The sequence below is a fragment of the Neomonachus schauinslandi genome, chromosome 2 (genome assembly GCF_002201575.2).
Source record: "Neomonachus schauinslandi chromosome 2, ASM220157v2, whole genome shotgun sequence".
NCBI classification, from domain to species: Eukaryota; Metazoa; Chordata; class Mammalia; order Carnivora; family Phocidae; genus Neomonachus; species Neomonachus schauinslandi.
The window spans coordinates 143594467-143617466 of NC_058404.1; the positions used below are offsets into that span (position 1 = coordinate 143594467).

Here is a 23000-nt window from a genome sequence, read left to right on the forward strand (position 1 = left end):
GTCACGTGCTCAGCCGCCATATCAGCTCGGCTGGCTGCTGTGGCCGGGAGGGGGTGTGCTAGTGACGCTACTCTGGGCGAGGTTTTCATTCTGGGGGAAGGGTCCGTGGAGTTTGTGGGGAGGTGGAGGAGATGGCGGCTTCGGCGTGGGAAGATGGCGCCCGCGGCCAAAAGCAAGGGCGGCGGGGCTGCGAGCACTATGACAGAGGATGTCTCCTGAAGGTGACGACTTCAATGGGCTCTTCCTTTACAGGCTTCCGCCGGGCCGGGCGGGGGCGGAGTGGGCAAGGCGGTTAGGTTTGGGCTTAAGTTAGAGGCTAAGCCGTTTGTCAGGGTACCTTCTCCATCTCGAAGAATTGGGTTCCTGCCGTGGAGAACGTTTTGGCAAGGCCACCACAGGCCCCACCTTTTCTCCTGCTTAACACTTTGTAAGCAAAGCTCTCTGCTTGGGAAGGGCCTGGGCGTGCACATCAGTCACTTTATCAATGGGTTTATTTAGTCTTTTGCTACTATAAGTAGACTGAGGCAGCCCCGGGCCTGAGCTGGCTTTTCGCCAGGGTGACTTCCAGGTGTGTGGTGAAATAATGGAAGAGGGATAAGTAAGTGGAGAATCGGAATACGATTTCAGCTCCTGTAGTAACTTTTACAGCTTGCCAGCTTCATTTTAGAGTCAGTGAATATGCCTAAGCCTGCCAAGAAAATGTTTCTGTGAAATAGAAAGACAGCCGTGTAATTGCCATTGAATAGATTATGTGTAGGAAAGTGCCCAGTATGCATATGTCATTTTTGTTGTTTACTTTGAGGAAAATTGCTAGTCAATCTAGAACTTTTAAAATTGGCACCCATTCAATTAAAGTTGCCTGATTTTTGTTGTTGCTGCTGCAAAAAGCAGTTTAAAGATTTTACTTAGAAAGTTTGAGCTTTGGCGTCCCACAGCCCTGCCCCCAAATCTAGCTCTGACCCTTGATAGATCCGTGCTTTTGAGCAAGTGCTCCATTTGTAAAATAGAGGTGATAGAAGTTCCTGTTTCATTAAAAAAAAAAAAAAAGTATGAGGCTTGAAAGGACAATTTAGAGCCTTCTTGTAGGCCAGGCTCGGTGAACATTCCTTCAGTGCACTGGGTGAAGCTCTTTCAAAGTTAGTTGTTTACCAAGTGTTGTGTAAGCAAATCGAATGCTATCCTTCTGATTCCATTTCCACGGATATGTACTGTTACTCTTTGTAACTTGATGACTAGAACTGAATTCAGCATGTTGGCCCTTTCCCCCAATAAACCACATAAATATGTCTGTGTTTCATAGCGCTGAGATGCTTGACCCTGAGTATCAAATACTTTTTTGCCTTCCCCCTCCTTCTTCCTTAAATACCAGAAGCCAAGTGAAGAATTTTGAGGAGGAAGTAATCAACTAAATCAAATGCTGCTGTTTGAGTAAGATAAGAACTGAAAATTGACTTTTAAATTTGGTGAGGAGGTCACTTGTGATCTTGACAAGAGAAGTTTCAGTGGAGAGATTGGGACAGAGCCTGATTGGAGTGGATTTGAGAGAATGAGAGTAGTGAAACTGGAAATAGCCTTCATAGACAATTCTTGGAGTTATGTTGTGAAAGAGAGCAAAAAAAAAAGAGTCTGTGGTTGCTGAGCGATGTGGGATCATGAGATTTTTTTTCCCTTTAAAATGGGAGGTATTGCAGCATGTTTGCATATTGGAAATGACCCAGTGAAGTGAGAACATTTTATTTATTTATTTGTCAGAGAGAGAGTGTGAATGCACAAGCAGCGGGAGCTGCAGGCAGAGGGAGAAGCAGGCTCCCTGCTCAGCAAGGAGCCGGATGTGGGGCTTGATCCCAGGACCCTGGGATCATGACCTGAGCTGAAGGCAGATGCTTAACTGACTGAGCCACCCAGGCATCCCATGAAGTGATAACATTTTTTATAATGCAGGAGGGAAAGGAAAAACTGTAGGAGCATTTACTGCTCTTGAATAATCAAAGATGGGATCCAGTGCACAAGTGGAGCAGTTGGCCTTAGAGAAAAACATAACAGACCAAGTATTAGGTACATTTGCAAGTAGGTTGATAGAGTTTGTGAGAAAATGTTTTCTTTGATTATTTCTATTTTTTTTTTAAGATTTTATTTATTTGACAGACAGTGAGAGAAGGAACACAAGCAGGGGGAGTGGGAGAGGGAGAAGCAGGCTCCTTGCTCCCGCTGAGCAGGGAACCTGATGTGGGGCTCGATCCTAGGACCCAGGGATCTTGATCTGAGCCGAAGGCAGACGCTTAATGACTGAGCCACCCAGGCGCCCCTCTTTGATTATTTCTATTTTAATAATCAAGATTATGAGCGGAGTGTAAGGGTGGAGGAAAAGGTTTAAAGGTTTAAAGAGAGAATATGTGAAGTAATGTGAAATAATCATCTAGATTTTAGGTCCTAGACTGTAGAAGAGTGAGGGAATCGACTAGGGAAATGAATAAAAACCCACTTTTTATTAGTAATCATGACTTAGAAGTGAGACCAGTGTGTTTTTCTTCAGCTATATCTGGATATTCCTTATATAGGAGAAAACTGGATTTAACCAGATTTGGGGTTTTGGTTAGGAGAGTATGTAGAGGAAGAGAGAAGGAAGGAACTAGAGTATGTGCAAGGGAAACATTGAAGTGAGTTGGAAAGAGGAGGTAGTGGTTAGAGAATTTCATACTTGAAATTATGATATAAACAGGATTCAGTTCTTGTTTTAGAGCAGTGGTTCTCAAAGTGTGGTGAATGGACCCCCTTGGTGATTCCTGAGGCCCTTTCGGGGGATCCTTGGAGTCAAAACTACTTTCTGATACTAAGATGTTGTCTTTTTCAGTGTGTGCAAAAGCAGTTATTAAAACTGCTGGCATCTTACCTGTACTACACCTATAGTTTTTTTTAAAAAAAAGTCTCACTTAAGAATGTCATTGATAAAATTAAAGCAATAAAATACTAATTTTATAAAATCTCAACTCTTTGAATACGTGTCTTTTTACATGTTTGATGAAATGGGATGTTTTCGTCAAGCACTTTTGCATACTAAAATTCAACGGTCATTGTGAGGAAAGTTCTTATGCAGTTGGATTGTGAACTGAACTAGTTTCTCGTATAACAGTTTTTACTTGAAATCTGATTATTCAGACTTGTGTATTTGGTGGACACTTTCTTGAAAAGTGAACTGTTGAAAACAAACTGTCATTACAAGGAAAACAATAGACAGTGGTAAATTCAAGCTTTCACATAAAAATTAGAATTTTGAGGGGCGCCTGAGTGGCTCAGTCTTTAAGCATCTGCCTTAGGCTCAGGTCATGAACTCAGGGTCCTGGGATCGAGCCCCACATCGGGCTCCCTGCTCGACAGGAGGCCTGCTTCTCCCTCTCCCATTCCCCCCTGCTTGTGTTCCCTCTCTTGCTGTGTCTCTCTCTGTCAAATAAATAAAATCTTTAAAAAAAAAATTAGAATTTTGAAACACTTATATAAGCCTCTGTGAGCTTAAAAGGGTCCCAATACCTAAAGACTTTGCTGATGAGATCGGTAGTGATGTTAACAAATAGGATTTTTTTATATTGCTTGTAAAATGTGTGAACATTTGGAAGAGGTATAGAACTCAGTGAACTGATATTTTCCAAATGACTAATGTGTGGGTAAAAGATTGATTCAAAGTACAAGTTAGAGCAATGGATTTTGATGTAACAGAGGGAGAAAAGTTCACCGATACAATTTCTGAGCCCATGTTACAACTAGAGTTGTTGAGTTTTGGTGTAGTATCAGAGAAGAGTATCCATAATTCTCTGTAAAGTCTATTAAAATACTCCTCCTTTTTCCAACTATATATTTGTGGGAGTACAGAGTTTCTTCATATACTTCAACTAAACTGATTGAATACAGAATTTGAAGCAGAAATGAGAATCCAGCTATTTTGGGGGAAACTAGTTATTTTTCATTAAAATATGTCATTTACGTTAACATGTAATGGGTTCGTTACTGTTATTTTTAAAAGAAGTAATATTTTTAAAAACTTAGTTTTATTTTATAGTATGGTGTCAGTAGAGATAATTCACAATCAAAAGCTCTTTGAGATCCTCAACAATTTTTAAGAGTGTAAAGGGGTCCTGAGACCAAAACATTTGAGAACTACTGTTCTGTGGTATGACTGTGAGAATATATGGCTGAGGAGGGTTGGAGGACAAGACCATTGGAAGAAAGAAAGAAAGTCAAGGAATTGAGAGTTCAGAGTTCAGAGTATCCATCATGATGGATGTGCAGATCACTAAGATTTAGGACAAGAGTAGTATTGGGAGAGAAAGGGTACCAGTTGAGCATTAAAATCTTTAAGGAATGAGCTGTGTTGTGGTAAATCATCAGAAATTTTCAGAAATGAGTGGATCTGGAAGGTCACAGTATACTGGAAAGTACTGGGTTAACTTACTGGCTTGGAAACTTCTTGATGTACTAGGTAGGATAAGGCTAAGTTACTAAGGGTAACAGAAAAGCCAACAGTAATGTGGGTTAAAGAATTAAGAGTTTATTTTTTCCCACCTAACAATTTCAAGGTGAATTACCCAGTTTGGTGATGAGGCTGACCCACATGATCACTCCAGGGACAAGTTTTTCCCATTGTATTATTTTGCCATGTTTTAGGGAATTCAGTCATCAGCTGGGTTGCTGCCATGTCCAGGTTTCGTCTGATGGAAAGGGGAAAGGGAGCGTGGAGGAGGAGGCATGCCCAGTTTCTTAATACTCAGGCCCAGGAGTGGCACTGATTTCTTCTGAACTTAGTCACAATTGAGGTAATTTTGGTAAGAACTTAGTCATTTGGCCACAGCTGAAATCAAAGAAGGCTGGGAACTGTAGTATAGCTGGGCAATCATGTGTCCAGGAAGGAGAGAAAAGATTTTGGTAGTCTGCCACTCTTGAAAACAAGGACTATCTCTTCTTACACTTATTGTATCCTCTAAAATATCAAGGATATAGTTGATGATTAATAAATACAAGTGAATTAAAATATAATCTTTATTATAGTTAATGTTTAAGTGTTGAAGTAGGTAAATGAATTTATCTGGAAATGTCTCAGAAGAAGTTGCCTGCCTGCCATTTAGGCTGAGGATGAGTTTAGGGTGTTGTGGGATTAGTTCTTCTGTCTGAGGATGTCCATTTTTCATAATTCTTTAGTCTTTAAGGACTAGATTATGTTCAGCTTGATAAAGACATAGATATTGTGGGGGAATAGTTAAAATATGCTAAGAAACAGTGAAAAGTTATGTTTAGGATCAGTTTACAAACTCATCCATTGGTTGTATTCTTTGATTTTGTTCCAGAAGGAGGAGGAAGAAAATTTTTTTTTGCATTGTAAACTTGTTTTTCTCTTCTTATACCTCTTTTTCCCCCTGGGCATTAGGCACCTTGCTGTGACAAACTTTATACTTGTCGGTTGTGTCATGATAACAATGAAGATCATCAGCTAGATCGCTTTAAAGTAAAGGAAGTGCAGTGCATAAACTGTGAAAAAATTCAACACGTAAGATTTTATCACATTTCTATTTTCTTTTTAAAAAATGTTTGTTAAGGTGGTTTACAAAATTTAATCGACTATTGCAAATAAGACTTCTTTAACTCTAAGCAATATCTTTGATTTAAATGTTTAAAACCTTGTAAAAATCTGCATATATTGTAACATAAATTGTGGATATTCAAATAATAATACAAAATGTTTTGGTAAATTTAATCTAATTTTTAATTACATGTGTCTGTTTTAGGCCCAACAGACTTGCGAAGGATGTAGCACATTGTTTGGGGAATATTATTGCAGTATATGCCATCTCTTTGACAAAGACAAGAAGCAGTATCATTGTGAAAACTGTGGAATTTGTAGGTACTGTATGTAAAATGTTCTTTTCTAATTACTTTTAATTTACCTGGGCAATAATAGTTTTTAAAATCAACTTTGTTGGGATGTAATTTGTATCTAATAAAATGCATTCATTTTAAGTGTCCAGTTTAGTGTGACAAATATATATAACTGTGTTACTACCAACCTGATCAAGATAAACCTTTCCGTTATTCTAAAAAAAATTTTCATGCCTCTTTTGTAGTAATAATTTAATTAGCCCATTAGTTATTGTGTAGCTATTTAAAATTCTAACGTTTGGATATAAAATATGCTTTTGAAGTGTTTTGTTGGCAACTGAAGTGGAAAATTAAGGTGGACTTTTCTTTTTTAAAAATTAGTTTTTAAAAAAAATTCTCAAAGTATAGGCTGATTTTGTAAAAATTGGAAAAAGAAAGAATAAAAATAACCTACAGTCCAGTCTCTCACTGATAAGCTGTTCTCGACATGCCATATATAGGAATTTTTTCTTTCTAAAAATTCTGAAGTAATATGTATTCAAAAGCACATATGTAACATGTTATAAAGAATACTAATACAATAAGTCACTCAGTTCAAGAAATAGAATGTTACCAATACTGTTGAAGTGTTCCACGTTAGTCTTTTCTCCTCTTTCCCATTGGAGATAACCAGTCTTGAATATTTTAAATCACTTTCTAGCTTTTATGTAGTTTGTTTTTAAGGAAGGATAACAAACATTCCAAAAGATGCAGAAATCATAAACTATCTTATGAATTTACTTAGGAAAACATTCTTTTAATCACCACCCAGATCAAAGAGTGGAATGTTTATATCAATGTAGTAGCCTCTCTTATGCCCCCTTCAAGTCAATACACTAGTCCAAAGGTAACCACTCTTCTGAACTTTTGTAAATGGGATCATATAGTATATGCTTTTTTGTGTTTTTCTATATTTTGTGTTTTTCTATATCTTAAGGCAATATCATTAGGTGTTTACATAGAATTGTTCTATATTCCTTTATGATTGACCCATTTATCATTATAAAATGTCTCTTTTTATCTTTAGCAATATTTCCTGTCTTAAGAGCTACTATATCTAGATCAGCTTTCATTTGATTAGTTTTTGCATGTGTATCTATCCCTTTTTTTTATTCCAAACATTCTTTATACTTATATTTAAGGCATTTATCTTGTAAGTAGAATATAGTTGATTTTTTTTAATGGAGTTTGATGAAAACTCTTGTCTTTTAATTAGCATATTTAGTCTACTTATTAATATAATTGTATAAATATACATATATAACTCTACAATGTACAATTTTCCAACTCAATCTACAATTTTAGTATTTTCTATTCCCTTAGTGTTTGGCTATTTGTCCTTTTTTTCTCCTTGCTTGCCTTCTTTTGGATTAATCAGCAATTTTTCTATTTTGTTTTTATTCTCTATAAACTTGTTAGAGATACATTCTTCTATTATTCTCTTAGCAGTTATCTTAGAAATTATAACATACATCCTTGGTTTACTAGAGTAATGTATTTATTATTTCTGGGCAGTGCAAGAACCTTAACTAAGAGGATTTACATGCAATTGTTGTCATGTTTTTTAATCTGTATATTTTAAACTCTACAGACATTGTTTTGAACAGCCAATATTCTCTTAGATTTACCTACATATTTACCATCTCTGTTGCTCTTGCCTTTCTGCATTTCCTTTGTCTTCAGGATTATTTTCCTTCAGTTTCAAGAATTCTTTCCATTAAGAAGATGGCAGGAGGGGAAGGATGAAGGGGGGAAATTGGAGGGGGAGACGAACCATGAGAGACTGTGGACTCTGAAAAACAAACTGAGTGTTCTAGAGGGGAGGAGAGTGGGGGGTTGGGTTAGCCTGGTGATGGGTATTAAAGATGGGTTCTGCATGGAGCACTGGATGTTATGCACAAACAATGAATCATGGAACACTACATCAAAAACTAATGATGTATGGTGATTACAACATAACATAATTAAAGAATTATTTTCATTATTTTAGTGAGGCTCTGCTGGTGACAAATTCTGTGTTTTTTTGTCTCTTGAAAATGTATTTGCCTTCATTTTTAAGATTTTTATCTTTTTTTAGGTATAGAAATACTTTTAGCATTTTAAAGATACTCTGGTGCCATGGTTTCTGTTTTAGAGTCACCTAACAGGATTATTATTGCTTCTTTGAAGATACTCTGTCTTTTATCCCTCTCTCGATGTTTTTAAGTCATTGGTTTTTAGCAGTTTTTCCATGATGTGTACAGGTTTGTGAAATACTTATCCAGCTTGCAGTTTGTAGAATTTCTTGAATCCGTGGCTTGATGTTTTCTGTCAGTTTTGAAATATTCTTGGCCAATATCTCTTCAGACAGTATTTCTGCCCCCGGCTTTTGCCTCTTCTGAGACTTTAGGTATAGACCTTTTCACTGTGTCCTATATGTCTCTTAAGTTTTTTTTTTTCTGTATTTATCTTCCCCCCCCCACCCCTTCATGCTTAAATTGCATAGTTCCTACTGATTTATCTTCCAGGTCTCTCGTACTGTGTTGAATCTTCTATTTAATCTATTGAGTTTTTCATTTTAGGTTTTTTTTTTTTTTTCTTCTTAAAATTATAGAGTTTACATTTAATCCTCCCCCACTCTCTGTACCTTCCATTTTTTAGGTGAAATTCTTCACCTTTTTTTTTTTCCTTCAACATATTAATCACTGGTAATTTAAAGGCAGTGTCTGAGAAATCCACTATCTTGATTATCTGTGGGTCAGTTCTGATTTCTATATATTTTTTCCTTTGGTGTTTGGTTCTTTAGTCTTGCCTTTTGGCATGCTTCATATTTTTTTTTTAGTTGGTTGTTGGACAAAATTGTATAAGCTCTGGATGCTAATTTTTTCCAAAGAGATTTTCTTTTGGCAAGCAGTTAATTAGAGACAGATCCCATTGATCCAATTAAAGATTGAGATGATTAGAGGCCAAGTTTCATTTATTAAGTCCTCTTCTATTTTGTTTTCCCTAACACTCAGGCTCCTAGCACATGGTTCCTCAGGGGGCTTGACTTAAAGCCAGGGGTGTTTACCAGGGCATCTCTTGTGGTGGGACCTGGCCTTCAGTTTTTTGCCTTCCTAGCAGAGAAATTGCCAGAGGGTTTACTTGGTTTCCTATCCTCTTACCTACTGCTTACTGCTTAGCTTCTTATAGAATAGTGTAGGGACTGCAAGTTCCCTAAGGAGGAAGAAGCAGGGAATGTTGGCTTTGCCTCAGGGTATTTCCCTTCTCTCTAGGGTTGACCCTTTAAGCCCTTAGTTGTTCTTTACTGCTATTAAATAGCTTGTTTGTTTTTTTTGAATCTAGCCTCTGTAGTTGTCAGTGGGAGCTTTGGTCCTATACAAGCTACTTTATCTTTGTGGAGTGGAAGTTTATAATACATGTTTAGGTTTGCTTATTTTTAAACTCATGTTCTATATATTTGTCTATTTTTTTTAACAGAACTTCGTTTCTAGGGTTCATCCTATTTGATTCATGAGCTCCAATTCATTTTCACTTTGTATTGAGTTATTTTTTATGTCAGATCTGCACACAGTTTTTAATTACCACTATTATAACAAAGGAATCAATACATTTTATGTTTAATTTATTGACTTTCAAGTTGTTGAGACTGCAGAATAGACATTTCATCTTACCCTGTATATATTAAGCTTCATGAAATTAAGATGTTTTCAAATTTTTAAATTCCTCTACCTGGTAAATATTAAGCTTTGTGAGATCAAGGTATTTTCAGACTTTAAATTTGTATACCTGGGAGTGCCATGTATACAGTAGGTACTTAGTAATGTGTAGGTTGTGTATCTTTAGCACAATGTTTTTGGTGTTATGATTTCTGTCTGTATATGAAGAAAATTTGTCATCAACATTTAACATCTATTTTTAAATCCTTTTACAAATAACAATATTTTTTATTTATATAATTTATATATTTATTGTGAATGACAGAAGAATAAAGGCAGTGAAAAACAACTTCATTAGAAATTTTAATAAGAATTTAAATGTTGCAAATCTAAATTTTGATTCCACATTTTTCTAGTTCTAAAGGGATATGTACGACATTTGACAATATCCTTTGAATGTCTGGCACATGTTCATCTTGTTAATAACTGATTCCAGGTTTTAGATACAATTCTAGTAGGTTCTAGCTTGTAATTAATTTACAGTCCTGTAAATTTATTCAGTTCCTGCACTCATACCATCAAAATATAATATTGATTCCAGATCTCAAATACATCACTAATAGATTCTGGTTTATCATTACTTCTGTCTATGCATTGTCAAATTCAATGTTTTTGAAACCTTTGAGAGCTCATAATTGTATTTAAAGGTGACTTTTTAGTTTCAATATAACAAAATATTTTTTATTTTTAGATTTATAAACACCTTATTTAGGATGATCGATCCTGTAAATTTTTTCAATTTTTAGATCATCTGTTTTCTTCAAGATACTTTTTTTTTTTTTTTAAGATTTTTATTTATTTGAGAGGGAGAGTGAGCAAGAGAGAGAGCACAAGTGGGAGGAGGGGCAAAGGGAGAGGGAGAAGCAGATTCCTTGCTGAGCTGGGAGCCCGATGAGGGGCTTGATCCCAGGACCCCGGTACCATGACCTGAGCTGAAGGCAGGCGCTTAATGGACTGAGCCACCCACATGCCCCTCTTCCACATACTTTATACACATACTTCCCTTTCAACATTTCTCCATTTAGGAGCCATACCAAGTAAATTTTGGTGTATAAACATCATAAAAGATGGAAGAATGCTGTTAGATCCTTTGAGCAAAATGGGATGGTCTGGTTTCATGTAACAAAATACTGTGAATTGAAGTCCCTCCTATTAAATAACTAGGTGAGGAATCCATTTTTTTTTTCCTTAGAAATACATTGTTCAGGGGCACCTGGGTGGCTCAGTTGGTTGAACATCCAACTCTTGATTTTGGCTCAGGTCATGATCTCAGGGTCAGGAGATCAAATCCTGTGTCAGGCTCCATGCTCAGCGGGAGTCTGCTGGTTATTCTCTCTCTCCCTCTCCCTCTGCACCTCCCCCCACACTCGCTCTCTCGCTTTCTCTCAAATAAAAATAAGTAAATCTTAAAAAAAATACATTGTTCATTCATTTTCTTGTGGGGCCATTCATCTAGGGTATGTGTTATAGACATCATTTTGATCACTTCAGGTAGGTATTTTAGGTAGCATTATGTCTATTGTCATTGTTCAAAAATCTTTGGAATGTCTTTTTACAGTTCTTCAGAGTGCCTATGGCACACTGAAAATTCACTCCCCTTGGGGATTTTCAGAGGTATTCATTTTTATTTTTTTAAAACTTGCTAAGAGATGTTGGGAGTAGGGGTGCCTGGGTGGCTCATTTGGTTAAGCCTCCACCTCTTTTTTTTTTTTTTTTTTTTAAGATTTTATTTATTTGACAGCGAGGGAGCACAAGCAGGGGGAGCAGTAGAGGGAGAGGGAGAAGCAGGCTCCCTGCCAAGCAGGGAGCCCGATGTGGGGCTCGATTTCAGGACCCTGGGATCATGACCTGAGCCGAAGGCAGACGCTCAACCATCTGAGCCACCCAGGCACCCCAGGCATCCACCTCTTGATTTCAGCTCAGGGCTGTGAGATCAAGCCTTGAGTCAGTCTCCATGCTGGGTGTGGAGCTGTCTTAAGATTCTCTCTCTCCCTCTGCCACTCTCCAGTTCCCCCTCCCACTCCAAAAAAGAAAAAGACATTGGGAGCAAAATCTTTCATTAAATAAGATTGGCAAATACTGTGTTTAGTCAGAAATGACATGGCCAGGGGGCGCCTGGGTGGCTCAGTCGGTTAAGCTGCTGCCTTTGGCTCAGGTCATGATCCTGGGGTCTTGGGATCGAGCCCCACATCCGGCTTCCTGCTCAGCAGAGAGCCTGCTTCTCCCTTTCCCTCTGCCTGCCACTCTGCCTACTTGTGTTCTCTCTCTCTGTCAAATAAAATCTTTAAAAAAAAAAAAAAAAGAAATGACATGGCCATCAGATGACAATTTTTTTAAACAATAAAAATATCAAAAGATTTAAAGTTAAAAAATGTTTTTGCAATAGCAGTGTTGTTGGAAACTCTTTACCCTGTCATGATGATATTTTAAAAAATCATTTGAATGCATGAATTATTATATTTTTGCTAAAATATCAGTCTTCTTATTTTGTAGTTGAACCTTCTTTGATACTCTTTTACAGTGAGTCCTTTTTTGGATATTAAAGACAGGTTTTTTGTCTTAACTATATTATGAAACTTAGTTATTGCTTTTAGTCCATTAAACATCTGCAAGGTAAAGGTGATCAGGTTTCTCCTACTGGTGCTTGGTACTTAAAACACCTCTAAGCTTGACTCTGGTCTCTGGGCTTGAAAATTGTTATCTTTAGGCAATAATCACTATAAGGAAATCAGTGCTTCTTAACAGAGTTTAGTAATATGTTATTCCTGATTTTATATTTTAAAATAGCTCCATGATAGTTAGATAATCTTTTGACTATGGCAGTAAGTCTCTCCAAGTGTGATGTGCCCTAAAGATAGGGTTTCAGTTTTTTTTTAATTAGAGGCAGACAGTGTGCAGGCAGACACTGAATTTTTTGGCAGTGGGTGCATATATCCTTACTGAAATGTACTGGAATGAGCTTTTTTCTTTTTTTTTAAATGGGGAAAGATAATTTCTTATTGTTATAAAATAAGCACCAGGATACTTGTGAGAGTATGATATGGCAGATGTGGTTTTGGTGTTCTGATTTCTGATCTTAAGAAATGTTTCAGCCCTTTGTATAATTCCATTTTTAGATTATCCCAAGGAAGTTGAGATATGTACCAAGAATTATGTGTAGAATATATCGTGTTATGTCTTGTACCGATATAACAAAAATATAATAATGAAAAATGAGAACCAGCCTGTATCTTGGAAGATTGTTAAATTTACAAACCCATATTAAAAGTAAGTTCTTAAATAATATTTAGGGATTGAGAGAATGATTGGTACAAAATGTCTGTCAGGATATCATACATACCAAAATAGTAGCAGTAGTTACCCATGAGTGGTGGGATCATGATTAAATTTGGTATTTGTTGGTATATTTGTTGGTTCATGTTCTTCTGGGTTTTACACTTTTTTTTTTTTTAAAGGTCTTAGAGAGAGAGAGAGCACGCATGCCGCACGAGTGGTGGGAAGGGAGAAACAGACTCTTCTCTGAGCAGGGAGCCCCATGTGGGGCTTGATCCCAGGATTCTGGGATCATCGCCTGAGCTGAAGGCAGACACTTAACTGAGTCACCCTGGTGCCCTGGTTTTACACATTTTAAATAATGAGTATTACTTTTAAAATTGAAAAAGTTATATAAATTTGTAACTACAGTGGGGAAATAAAACATCTGATAAAATGATACTTTAAGGAAGGATGTGTTTTCACATTTCTGCAGGTTATTAAATAAGCATCAGACAAATCTTTGTTATGTATTGAGCACGACTGGATAGAAGGCATGATTCTGGTTCTTAAATTTATATTCTGTTTGTGAAAGAATAGGCTTAATAAGCAGTCATTACTATAGTGTTTGTCAGATTATACGGATTAGAGTGGTCTTAATTTTAGGAAAGTTTGAGTAAAGTTTTAACAGAGATAGGCCAAGGCTGAATAGATCAGAATGGTCCCGGGTGTAAATAAATAACCAAGCCTGAGAGAAGGCAGTAAAAGAACGGAGTGAGGGACAGTGGAGGTGGAGGTAGAGACTGGAATTGAGGATGGAAGTAAAGAGGATGTATTATATAGAGTAGTGAATTTTAAATTGAAGCGAATCTAGTGAGTCCTGCCACCATTAAAAAAATACTAAAAAATAGATAAATACATGGTAAGGATAAGTATTGTTATGTGGAACTTTTATTAGCATTTTGAGTATGTGCATATATGTGTGAGAGGGGAAGGGAGAACTGGGTTAGGATGTAAAAGGATTTACTGTGCGTTGGGGTGAAGTTTGAGAGCTGCAGAGCCTGCCAGATCACCTCTAACTGTGACTTCCAAGTACTGATGCCAAATTGACTGATTTGTTTAAACAGCATCTCCTGGTAATGAATTGTTCTAGCTTTTGTATGTTAGAAATATCTTTATTTTGCTTTCATTTTTGAAAGATATTTTGTTGGATACAGAATTCTAAGCTGACAGTTTTTTCTTTCAATACTTTAAAGATGTTCCTCTACTGTATTCTGTACAATATATTATGCATTGTTTGCAGTAAGGAGTCTGGTGTCATCCTTATCTTTGTTCCTCTGTACAGGCCTTTTTTTTTTTTTCTGGCTGCTTTTAAGATATTATCTTTGGTTTTGAGCAGTTTGATTATGATGTTCCATGATAGGGTTTTTTTCATATTGCTTGTGTTTAAGGTTTGTTGAGCTTTTCTTTTTAAGGGCATGACACAAAATTTTCACTATCTCTTTTGTTCACAACTTCCAGAGAAGTTGCAGATAGTCTTTATTCAGGACACCCTTGTGCCTAGCTAAGTGTTTTGTTGTGGTGAAAGAAAGGAATAATAAAAATTTGGGAACAACTAGCTATCTTGTCTTTATCATGCATAATACATTTGAAATGGATGAAAGGAAAATATAAAAATTAAAAATCATAAGTATTAGAGGTATACATATATTTATAACCTATAGGTTTCAAAAGTCTTTCCTAAACAAGAGGCAGAAGCATAAGCCATAAAGGAAAATATCAGTGGCTTTTAGTACATAGGAATTAAAATGGCTGTATGACAAAATATATAAATCAAGAAAGATGTGACATACCAGGATATGGTAAATATACAAATGAAAAAGATTAATATTCAGGATATATAAACAGTTGTTTTAAAATGGTAAAAGATACCCTAGAGTGAACAGAGCATACATGAACAATCCACAGTAGAAATCCATATAGTTCATAAACATTAAAATATATTTCCTGTCTCATAACCTGAGAAATGCAAATTAAAATGACGCCTTTTATTTGTCTATCATCTAGGTAACCAGTGTTCACTACGGTGTGGGGAACATAGGTGTTGTCACACATTGTTAGTGGGAGCATAATTTAGTATTGTCTTTTTGGAGGTCAGTTTGTCAGTATCAAAACCAGTGATGTGTAATACCCTCTGATCCCATAGTTTCAGTTTTAGGCATCTTATAAAAATTATCAACAGATGGGCTAAGTGATGTCTGTATAAGCATATTGATTGATTGATTTTATTTTTATTTGTCAGAGAGAGAGAGTGCGCACAAGCAGGGGCAGAGGGAGAAGCAGGCTCCCCGCTGAGCAGGGAGCCCGATGCGGGACTCAATCCCAGGACCCTGGGATCATGACCTGAGCTGAAGGCAGACGCTTAACTGACTGAACCACCCAGGCGTCCCTGTATAAGCATATTTATTTTATATCATTGTATTAACTCAAGGTAGTAAATTATATATGGGAATACTTTTAAAAATTATGATCTGTCCATACCATGTAATATTATGTAATTATGAAGAAGAATGAAGTGGTTCTGTATAGACAGAATAATCTTCAGGATATGTTGTTCAGTGAAAAAAAGTCACAGAACAGGATATATAGAAAGAATCCATTTATGTAAAAAATAAAACCCAAAAGGTGTGTGTGTGTGTATGTGTTGTGTATATACTTTTATAGAAAAAACGTGGATAGATACCATTCTGTTCATAGTGCTTACATTTGGGTAGTGGATATTGGGGAGGTGGGGGTTTACCCCATGTTAGTCATTGTGATTTGAACTAACTTTACAGTGAAACTAAACTTAACATAAAAATGAGTAAATTGCCATTGTAGTAAAAATGAACCTAATTTTTTGGCTTTCACATATATTTTTAGGATTGGTCCAAAGGAAGACTTTTTCCATTGTTTGAAATGTAACTTATGCCTAGCTATGAATCTCCAAGGAAAGCACAAGGTATATAATTAAGTTTGCATAATTTAAGAAGTATTAATACTGTGTTTGAAAACCAGCTTAAATCCTAATATGTTTGGAAGCATGCTAATTTTCAGATATTACCAAGTACAACTATGTTGCTTTTTATTTTTGAGCATTATTAAGTAGGTGTTCTAAGACCTATGCCTCAGAATATCTGATCTACAATTCTTTTTCTTCTGTATAGTGTATATGAACACTTTTTTTTTTTTTTAAGATTTAAAGAGCACACAAGCAGGGGGAGGGGTAAAAGGAGGGGGAGAATTTCAAGTAGACTCTATGCTGAGCACAGGGCTTGACATGGGGCTCGATGTGGGGCTTAATGCCAGGACCCTGAGATCATGACCTGAGCCGAAATCACGAGTTGGCTGCTTAACTGACTGAGCCACCCAGGTGCCCCATAAGGTGTAAGAATCCTTATGTCAGTTATTAGCATAATATTGACAACTTCTAAGTAGGTTTATGGATTCATCTCATTGGTACTGGTTTTAAGAATAACTAAAAATGAGGGGTGCCTGGGTGGCTCAGTCAGTTAAGCATCTGCCTTTGGCTCAGGTCATGATCCCAGGATCCTGGGATCGAGCCCCGCATGGGGCTCCTTGCTCATTGGGGAGCCTGCTTCTCCCTCTCCTGCCACTCCCCCTGCTTGTGCTCTCTCGCTCTCTGTCAAATAAATAAATAAGAAATCATTAAAAAAAAGAATAACTAAAATAGCATAATAAAGAAGCAATAGCAATGTAACAGCACTTCAAGAAAATTCAGAAAATATTTTTATATTTCCTTTCATAGTTAGAAATATTTTAAATTTTGGATCTATTAATTATAACATGATACCAGGCCCTTTAAAATTATTTTTCATTATTTAGAAAAAATCTAAAAAACATCAGAGATTAGAGAGAGTAATGAGGATTTTTTTCAGTTAAATTTTTTATTTTAATTTGATATAGGTAACATTAATGAGGATTTTTAAATAGATGCTGGCCTAAAATAGTCAAGTGTTAAGAGGAATTGAATAATGAGCATTTGGGATATGGTGACAAGGTAGAAGGGAAAAAGAATGGGGCTGAGTAAAGATGACTCTTAAGGTTTTTAGCCCTTGCTTTAAGTACTTGATTAATGGACGGTGAATTTGCTGGAATTAAAAGATTGAGTTTGGTTTTATAGGCTTGAGTTTGGGGGGTGATAGCTGTGTGGTCTTTCAAAAACTATATGCACATTTTCTCTTATGGTGTCTTTGTCAGTTATTTTTTTATTGTCTGTATTTTAGTAAATGGTCCTATCATATACTCAGGTGCTCACTTAAAAAACCTGGGCATCATTTATGGCTTGGTGCTTCCCCTTACCTTCCCACATTTAATCACCCTGTCTTACCAAGTTAAGAGCTCTGGCACTGGAGGCAGCCTATTGGAGCTCAAATGCAGTTCCACTGCATTTGAAGTTATTGAGCTTCTCTAGGCCTCAAATACCTCATCTGTAAAATAGGGTAATAATTGTACCTGCATTTATAGTTGTGGGACCTGATTGAGCTAATGCAGGTAATGTACTTAATATATGGCATGTAGTAAACTTCAGTAACATGAACCGTTACCACTGTCGATATCCTTAAGTAGCTTTGGAACAAAACACATATAAGCTGAAAAGATTCCAAACGTTATTAACCTCTGCATCTTTGGTAAATCTCGATTCACTGATTTTCCTTACTTGTAAAATGAAGATAATTTCTTGAGTAATTTCATTGTTTCAAGTAATGTGCAAAGCCTGAAATAGTTGTGTGAGTTAACTGTTCAGTTCCTATCTGACATATAAGAGACATGTGTTAATGTTAATTATTATCTTTAGTAAGTTAGCATCATTGTTTTTGTTATCATTGGTTTTTATTAATATGTACTGTCATTTCCATCTAGTTAAGCTTTTAGTAACTTGAGTTTCTCTTTTAAACAGTGTATTGAAAATGTTTCCCGGCAGAATTGTCCAATATGTTTGGAGGTAAGCTTAAAATGTTATTTGCTTTGGAAATATTCCCTCTCTCTCTCTCTCTTTTTTTTTTAATTACAATCCATTTATTCTCCAGAAAACCTGAGGACATCTAAAGAGAGAGAACTAATATTTTCTTAGCAAAAGTCATGTTGAAATTGCAATAAAGGGGTGCCTGGCTGGCTCAGTCTGTGGAGATGCAAGTCTTGATATCAGGGTCGTGAGTTTAAGCCCCATGTTGGGCATGGAGCCTACTTAAAATATTAAAATAAATTCGGGAGTAGCAAATTTGTGAGGCGTTACTAACTTTAAAACATATTCCATCTTTTGAGATTAAATTTTTTAAAAATTTAAATTCAATTAATTAACATATAATGTATTATTAGTTTCAGGGGTACAGGTCTGTGATTCATCTTACATAATACCCAGTGCTCATTACATCACATACCCTCCCCAATGTCCATCACCCAGTTACCCCGTCCCTCCACCCTTCTCCCCTCCAGTTTGTTTCCTGTGATTGAAGAGTCTCTTATGGTTTGTCTCCCTCTCTGGTTTCGTCTTGTTTCATTTTTTCTTCTCTTCCCCTATGATCCTCTGCCTTGTTTCTCAAATTCCACATATCCGTGAGATCATATGATAATTGTCTTTCTCTGATTGACTTATTTCACTTAGCATAATACCCTCTAGTTCCATCCACATCGTTGCAAATGGCAAGATTTCATTTTTTTGGAAATATTCCCTCTTGAATTTAAAGTACTTGGATGTTTATATTGTCTTCATGCAAACACTAACATGTATTTCCTTTATAGGACATTCACACATCCCGTGTTGTTGCTCATGTCTTGCCATGTGGACATCTTTTACATAGGTAAAGTAATTCTTTTTTCCTCAGAAGTGTTTGAAAATAGTGGAGATGCTTTTTGCTTTACTAAAATAGTGTCATATATTTTTTTCAGAACGTGTTATGAAGAAATGTTGAAAGAGTGAGTGTTTGATGGGATTTTTAGAAGTTATAATTGTAAGATGTCTGATTTTTTTTTTTTTTTTTTTGGCGTGGGGATGTGGAAGTGGGCTAACATTGCTGATACATCTTATTGGCATGGCAGATATTTATCTTGAGATGGGTAGGGTAAATGAATAGTGTTAAATTGGGCAGAGCGTCTTGTGGATATAGGACTGCATCTTTGTCCCCATGCTTATATTATGCCTAATTTCATCCCACAACTCACAAGAGCTACCTCTTCTTTTCTGGCTGTGCTTACCAGGGGTGCAGGCTCTGCCAAAGGCAATCCATAGCACTGTAAAAATGCTGAGGCATGTTGCTCAAAATTCTGTTAAAGCATTATATTGGCCCAGGATAATCATCTGCAAAGAAAGCTGGTAACAAGATTATCTAAAGCAGAGACTTTATTGTGGGGGAAGGATGTTAAAATGAAATGAAAATAGGAGAGAAGAGACTGTGTAAATGTATTTTGGTCCTGCAAATTCGTAAGTAGAACTTTTAATTTAAGAGCCAGATAGAAGGGAATTCTTCAGAATTTTTAGAAAGAAAATGATACAATCTGAATTGCCTGAATATATTAAGAAATGAGGTTATTTAGCTAAAAAAAGGAGCTGAACAGGTGTTTTTTTTTTAATTAATTTTATTTTATTATGTTAGTCACCATACATTACGTCATTAGTTTTTGATGTAGTGTTCCATGATGAACAGGTTTTTAAAATATATTAAATATAGGGGTGCCTGGCTCACTCAGTTGGAAGAACATGTGACTCTTGGCCTTGGGTTGTGAGTTTGAGCCCCATGTTGGGTGTGAGATTACTTAAAATAAAAAACTTCATATAAGGGGTGCCTGGGTGGCTCAGTCGTTAAGCGTCTGCCTTCAGCTCAGGTCATGATCCCAGGGTCCTGGGATCGAGTCCCACATTGGGCTCCTGGCTTGCCGGAAAGCCTGCTTCTCCCTCTCCCACTTCCCCTGCTTGTGTTCCTGCTCTTGCTATCTCTCTCTGTCAAATAAATAAATAAATAAAATCTTTAAAAAAAAACTTCATATAAAAAATATATTAAATACATTCTACAAAGAATACGAATTCCTTCCCACTTTAGAGAACTGAGAAAAAAGAAGAAGGTGTAAAAAATACCATAGGTTACAGGATTTAATTAGAAACTATAGTGTAAAAGTTCCCAGGTTTGTAACAGGTCATCTTGAAATACAGAATAATGCTCTGTTTTGGATGGTTTATGTACCAGTTAGCATGCATCATCTTGTATACCTGAGTTGATCCACTCCTTGTTTAATGTTTGGAAAATAACCTTTCTATCTCTTCTAGAGGCTACAGGTGTCCATTATGTATGCACTCTGCTTTAGATATGACTCGGTACTGGAGACAGCTGGATGATGAGGTAGCACAGACTCCTATGCCATCAGAGTATCAGAACATGACTGTGGATGTGAGTATAATTCGTGCTTAGAACTTTTTAGGTTCCTGGTTGATGTTCTTGTTTATTTTTGCCTTTTTGCTCAAATCTGTCTAAAAACTACTGCTTTGGCATAGACATCAATGTGATGATGAATGGAAAGGACCAAAAATTGATTTTAGTTACTTTGAATTCAGGACCAGACCAAAAAAATACTAAGAATACCTTTATGCAATTCTTCCCAACACTAGATGGCAGGCAAAAACTTTATTCTGAATTATTTACACCTTTCTTGTCAGAGCCAGTCAGTAATGGAACTGAGTGGAGGTGAATTACTGGTCTGATGTTTTATTTTAATTATGTTTTATTTGTAATTATTTTAAATTTTATTTCAGGCATATGTATTTGTTGATTTGATTAAAAAAACATTTGTTTTTTTAATGTTCATTACCCTTTTTATTCATGTGGATAATTGAATTGCTAGTAAGGTCAATGAAGGATCACTTTTAGAATACTAATTGATAATTATGTGATGTTTTACTATAGGCTTCAGTGTGCTATGTTCCGTGTAGATAATTTTTTCAAATAACAGCTTTATTGAGATAAAATTTATATGCCATGTAACTTGTCCATTTAAAGTGTACAATTTAGTGCTATTTAGTATATTCTTGGAGTTGTGCAGACATCACCACCATCAGTTTTAGGATATTTTTATTGGCCCCAAAAGAAATCCCATACCCATTAGCAGCCATTCCCCAATCCCCTAGCTCTAGGCAATCACTAATCTTTCTACATTCAGATTGTATTCTTAATTTTCCAGATAATAATTTTGAGCAAATTTGGAAGTTTTCTATTTATTATGGGTATGACTTCTAAAGCTAATGCTTTTCTCACATAGTAATGCATTGATTTATTTTCAGGTTAACCCCTTTTTTATTTTTCGGGATCTCAGTACTAGAAGAGATTAATTCCCAAGTGACATCTAATTGTCATTTTGGGGATATGCCAAAAGCTTCTTTTTATTAAACTAGGAACTACTTTTTTGGACTTTGATTCATTCCTGAGGCATTAAGAACTTAGTATATTAAACTTAAAGAATAAACAAAAATATTAAAATTATGTAAAGATTTGTTTTATTAACTAAGATAATTTGCAGGTGTCAAGGAAAAATAAATCATGTATGTTATTTTGAATTCTAAGTATAGGTGTCAATCAGATTATGCCTATGTTAGATTTTATGCTCAGTACTATTTATACTGTTTGGGAACAGTCTTAAAATAAGACTTCTTGACTCAAATCTACACTTTCATCTTCTAAATTCAAAGTTACCTTAATAGTCTCTGAGAGTTTTCAGAAAACAAATAAAAGGCATTTCTATTTAGGGAAATGTTTAGACTTAGCTATATGTGTTTCAGTTCTTCGGTATGGTTTTTGAGGAATTGTTTTGAGCAGACAATGCCATTTTCCATCTATAAGGTTTAATATACTTAATTTGAATTCATCTCTTCACTTTTCAGATTCTCTGCAATGATTGCAATGGGCGATCTACAGTCCAGTTCCATATATTAGGCATGAAATGTAATATTTGTGAATCCTACAATACTGCTCAAGCTGGAGGATGTAGAATTTCACTAGATCAGCAATGACCAGTGTATACTACACTGGAAAACAGCATTTTCTGATCTAGAAAAAGGCTATCTTTAGTATTGTTGTCATAATGTGTCCGAAACTATGCATTAGAGTTGATGTGTTTTGTACTAGTGTCACAACATAAAATCATATTACATGTACTTAAGGATTCAGGGTCTCTTTATAGAATTATCATAGCTTTATTGGACGAAAGCCACTGTGCTTGTGTTTTGATTGGAAATTCCTTTAGTGTCAGTTGTTTGGAAGCCAGTGATGTTTGCCACTGAAATTCACATCCATAGAAGTATATTATACTTCCATGGGACTTTGCTTTAAGTGACACTATGCACGAAGAGTTCATTTCTAGTTCTTGATAGAACTGCACTTATTTCTCAGTATTATTCTTGACTTTTTAAGGGCTGTGCTATAATGAGAATATGTTCTGTCTTACTGTTGAAATCTTACTACACATACTTTAGAATTTTCTAAGACAGTCCTTTGGATCCTGTAAATGTGAATTTTGATGTAATAACTGTTAATAAAATTATATTGAAACAGTGTTTTATGGGAAGTTTTTTTCAGGGTTATCTATTTTTGGCTCAACTTGGGCAATATAGTCATATGTATTTCTCTATAAATACAAATAAGCATGCATGTATATGTGTGCATATATATTTCTATAGAAAACCTCTTTTTTTTTTTCTTTTGAAGTATTCTTCTGTTAGGGTAGTTGGGGAAAAAAAATAATAGAACTCTTCCAAGCCTTAAGAAAAACAACACTGAAAATAATTTTGGTTTGGTTTCCCAAAGTTATTTCTTCAAGGAATAATTCATTCATTCGGTCAGCAAGTATTTAGTGAGCAACTACTATGTGCTGGGTAAGGTTCTAGATGGCTATGGAGACAACAGTGAACAATATAGACAAAAGTCCCTGCCCTCATGGTGTTGCCTCATTCCTCATATGCCTCATGACTAGCCTTTTCCTTGCCTTTTTTATGCATGAAGTGGTTGTCTTTGGTGTAAATGGGTGGATTCTTTCTTTCTGAAGTGCTTGAGAGTAGGTATGGATGAGTGAAAGGGGCATGGAATATTCCTGGTAAGATCTCTGATT

The 23000-nt window shown here is 35.9% G+C and overlaps 1 protein-coding gene across 3 annotated transcripts; it reads left to right on the forward strand.

The window, feature by feature from the left end:
• Positions 1-29: 29 nt before the first annotated feature.
• RCHY1 (ring finger and CHY zinc finger domain containing 1) lies at positions 30-22455 on the forward strand. 3 transcript variants are annotated; one of them, XM_021702265.1, is made up of 9 exons: positions 30-221; positions 5414-5533; positions 5772-5887; positions 15774-15852; positions 17812-17856; positions 18654-18712; positions 18801-18827; positions 20173-20293; positions 21778-22455. In XM_021702265.1, exons 1-9 carry the CDS (start codon positions 132-134, stop codon positions 21904-21906), a joined length of 786 nt encoding a protein of 261 aa, XP_021557940.1. In that variant the 5' UTR covers positions 30-131; the 3' UTR covers positions 21907-22455. The 3 variants fall into 3 exon arrangements, with proteins under 3 accessions (XP_021557940.1, XP_044768636.1, XP_044768637.1); XM_044912701.1 differs by lacking the exon at positions 5414-5533; XM_044912702.1 differs by lacking the exons at positions 5414-5533; positions 18801-18827.
• The last annotated feature ends 545 nt before the right edge of the window (positions 22456-23000 follow it).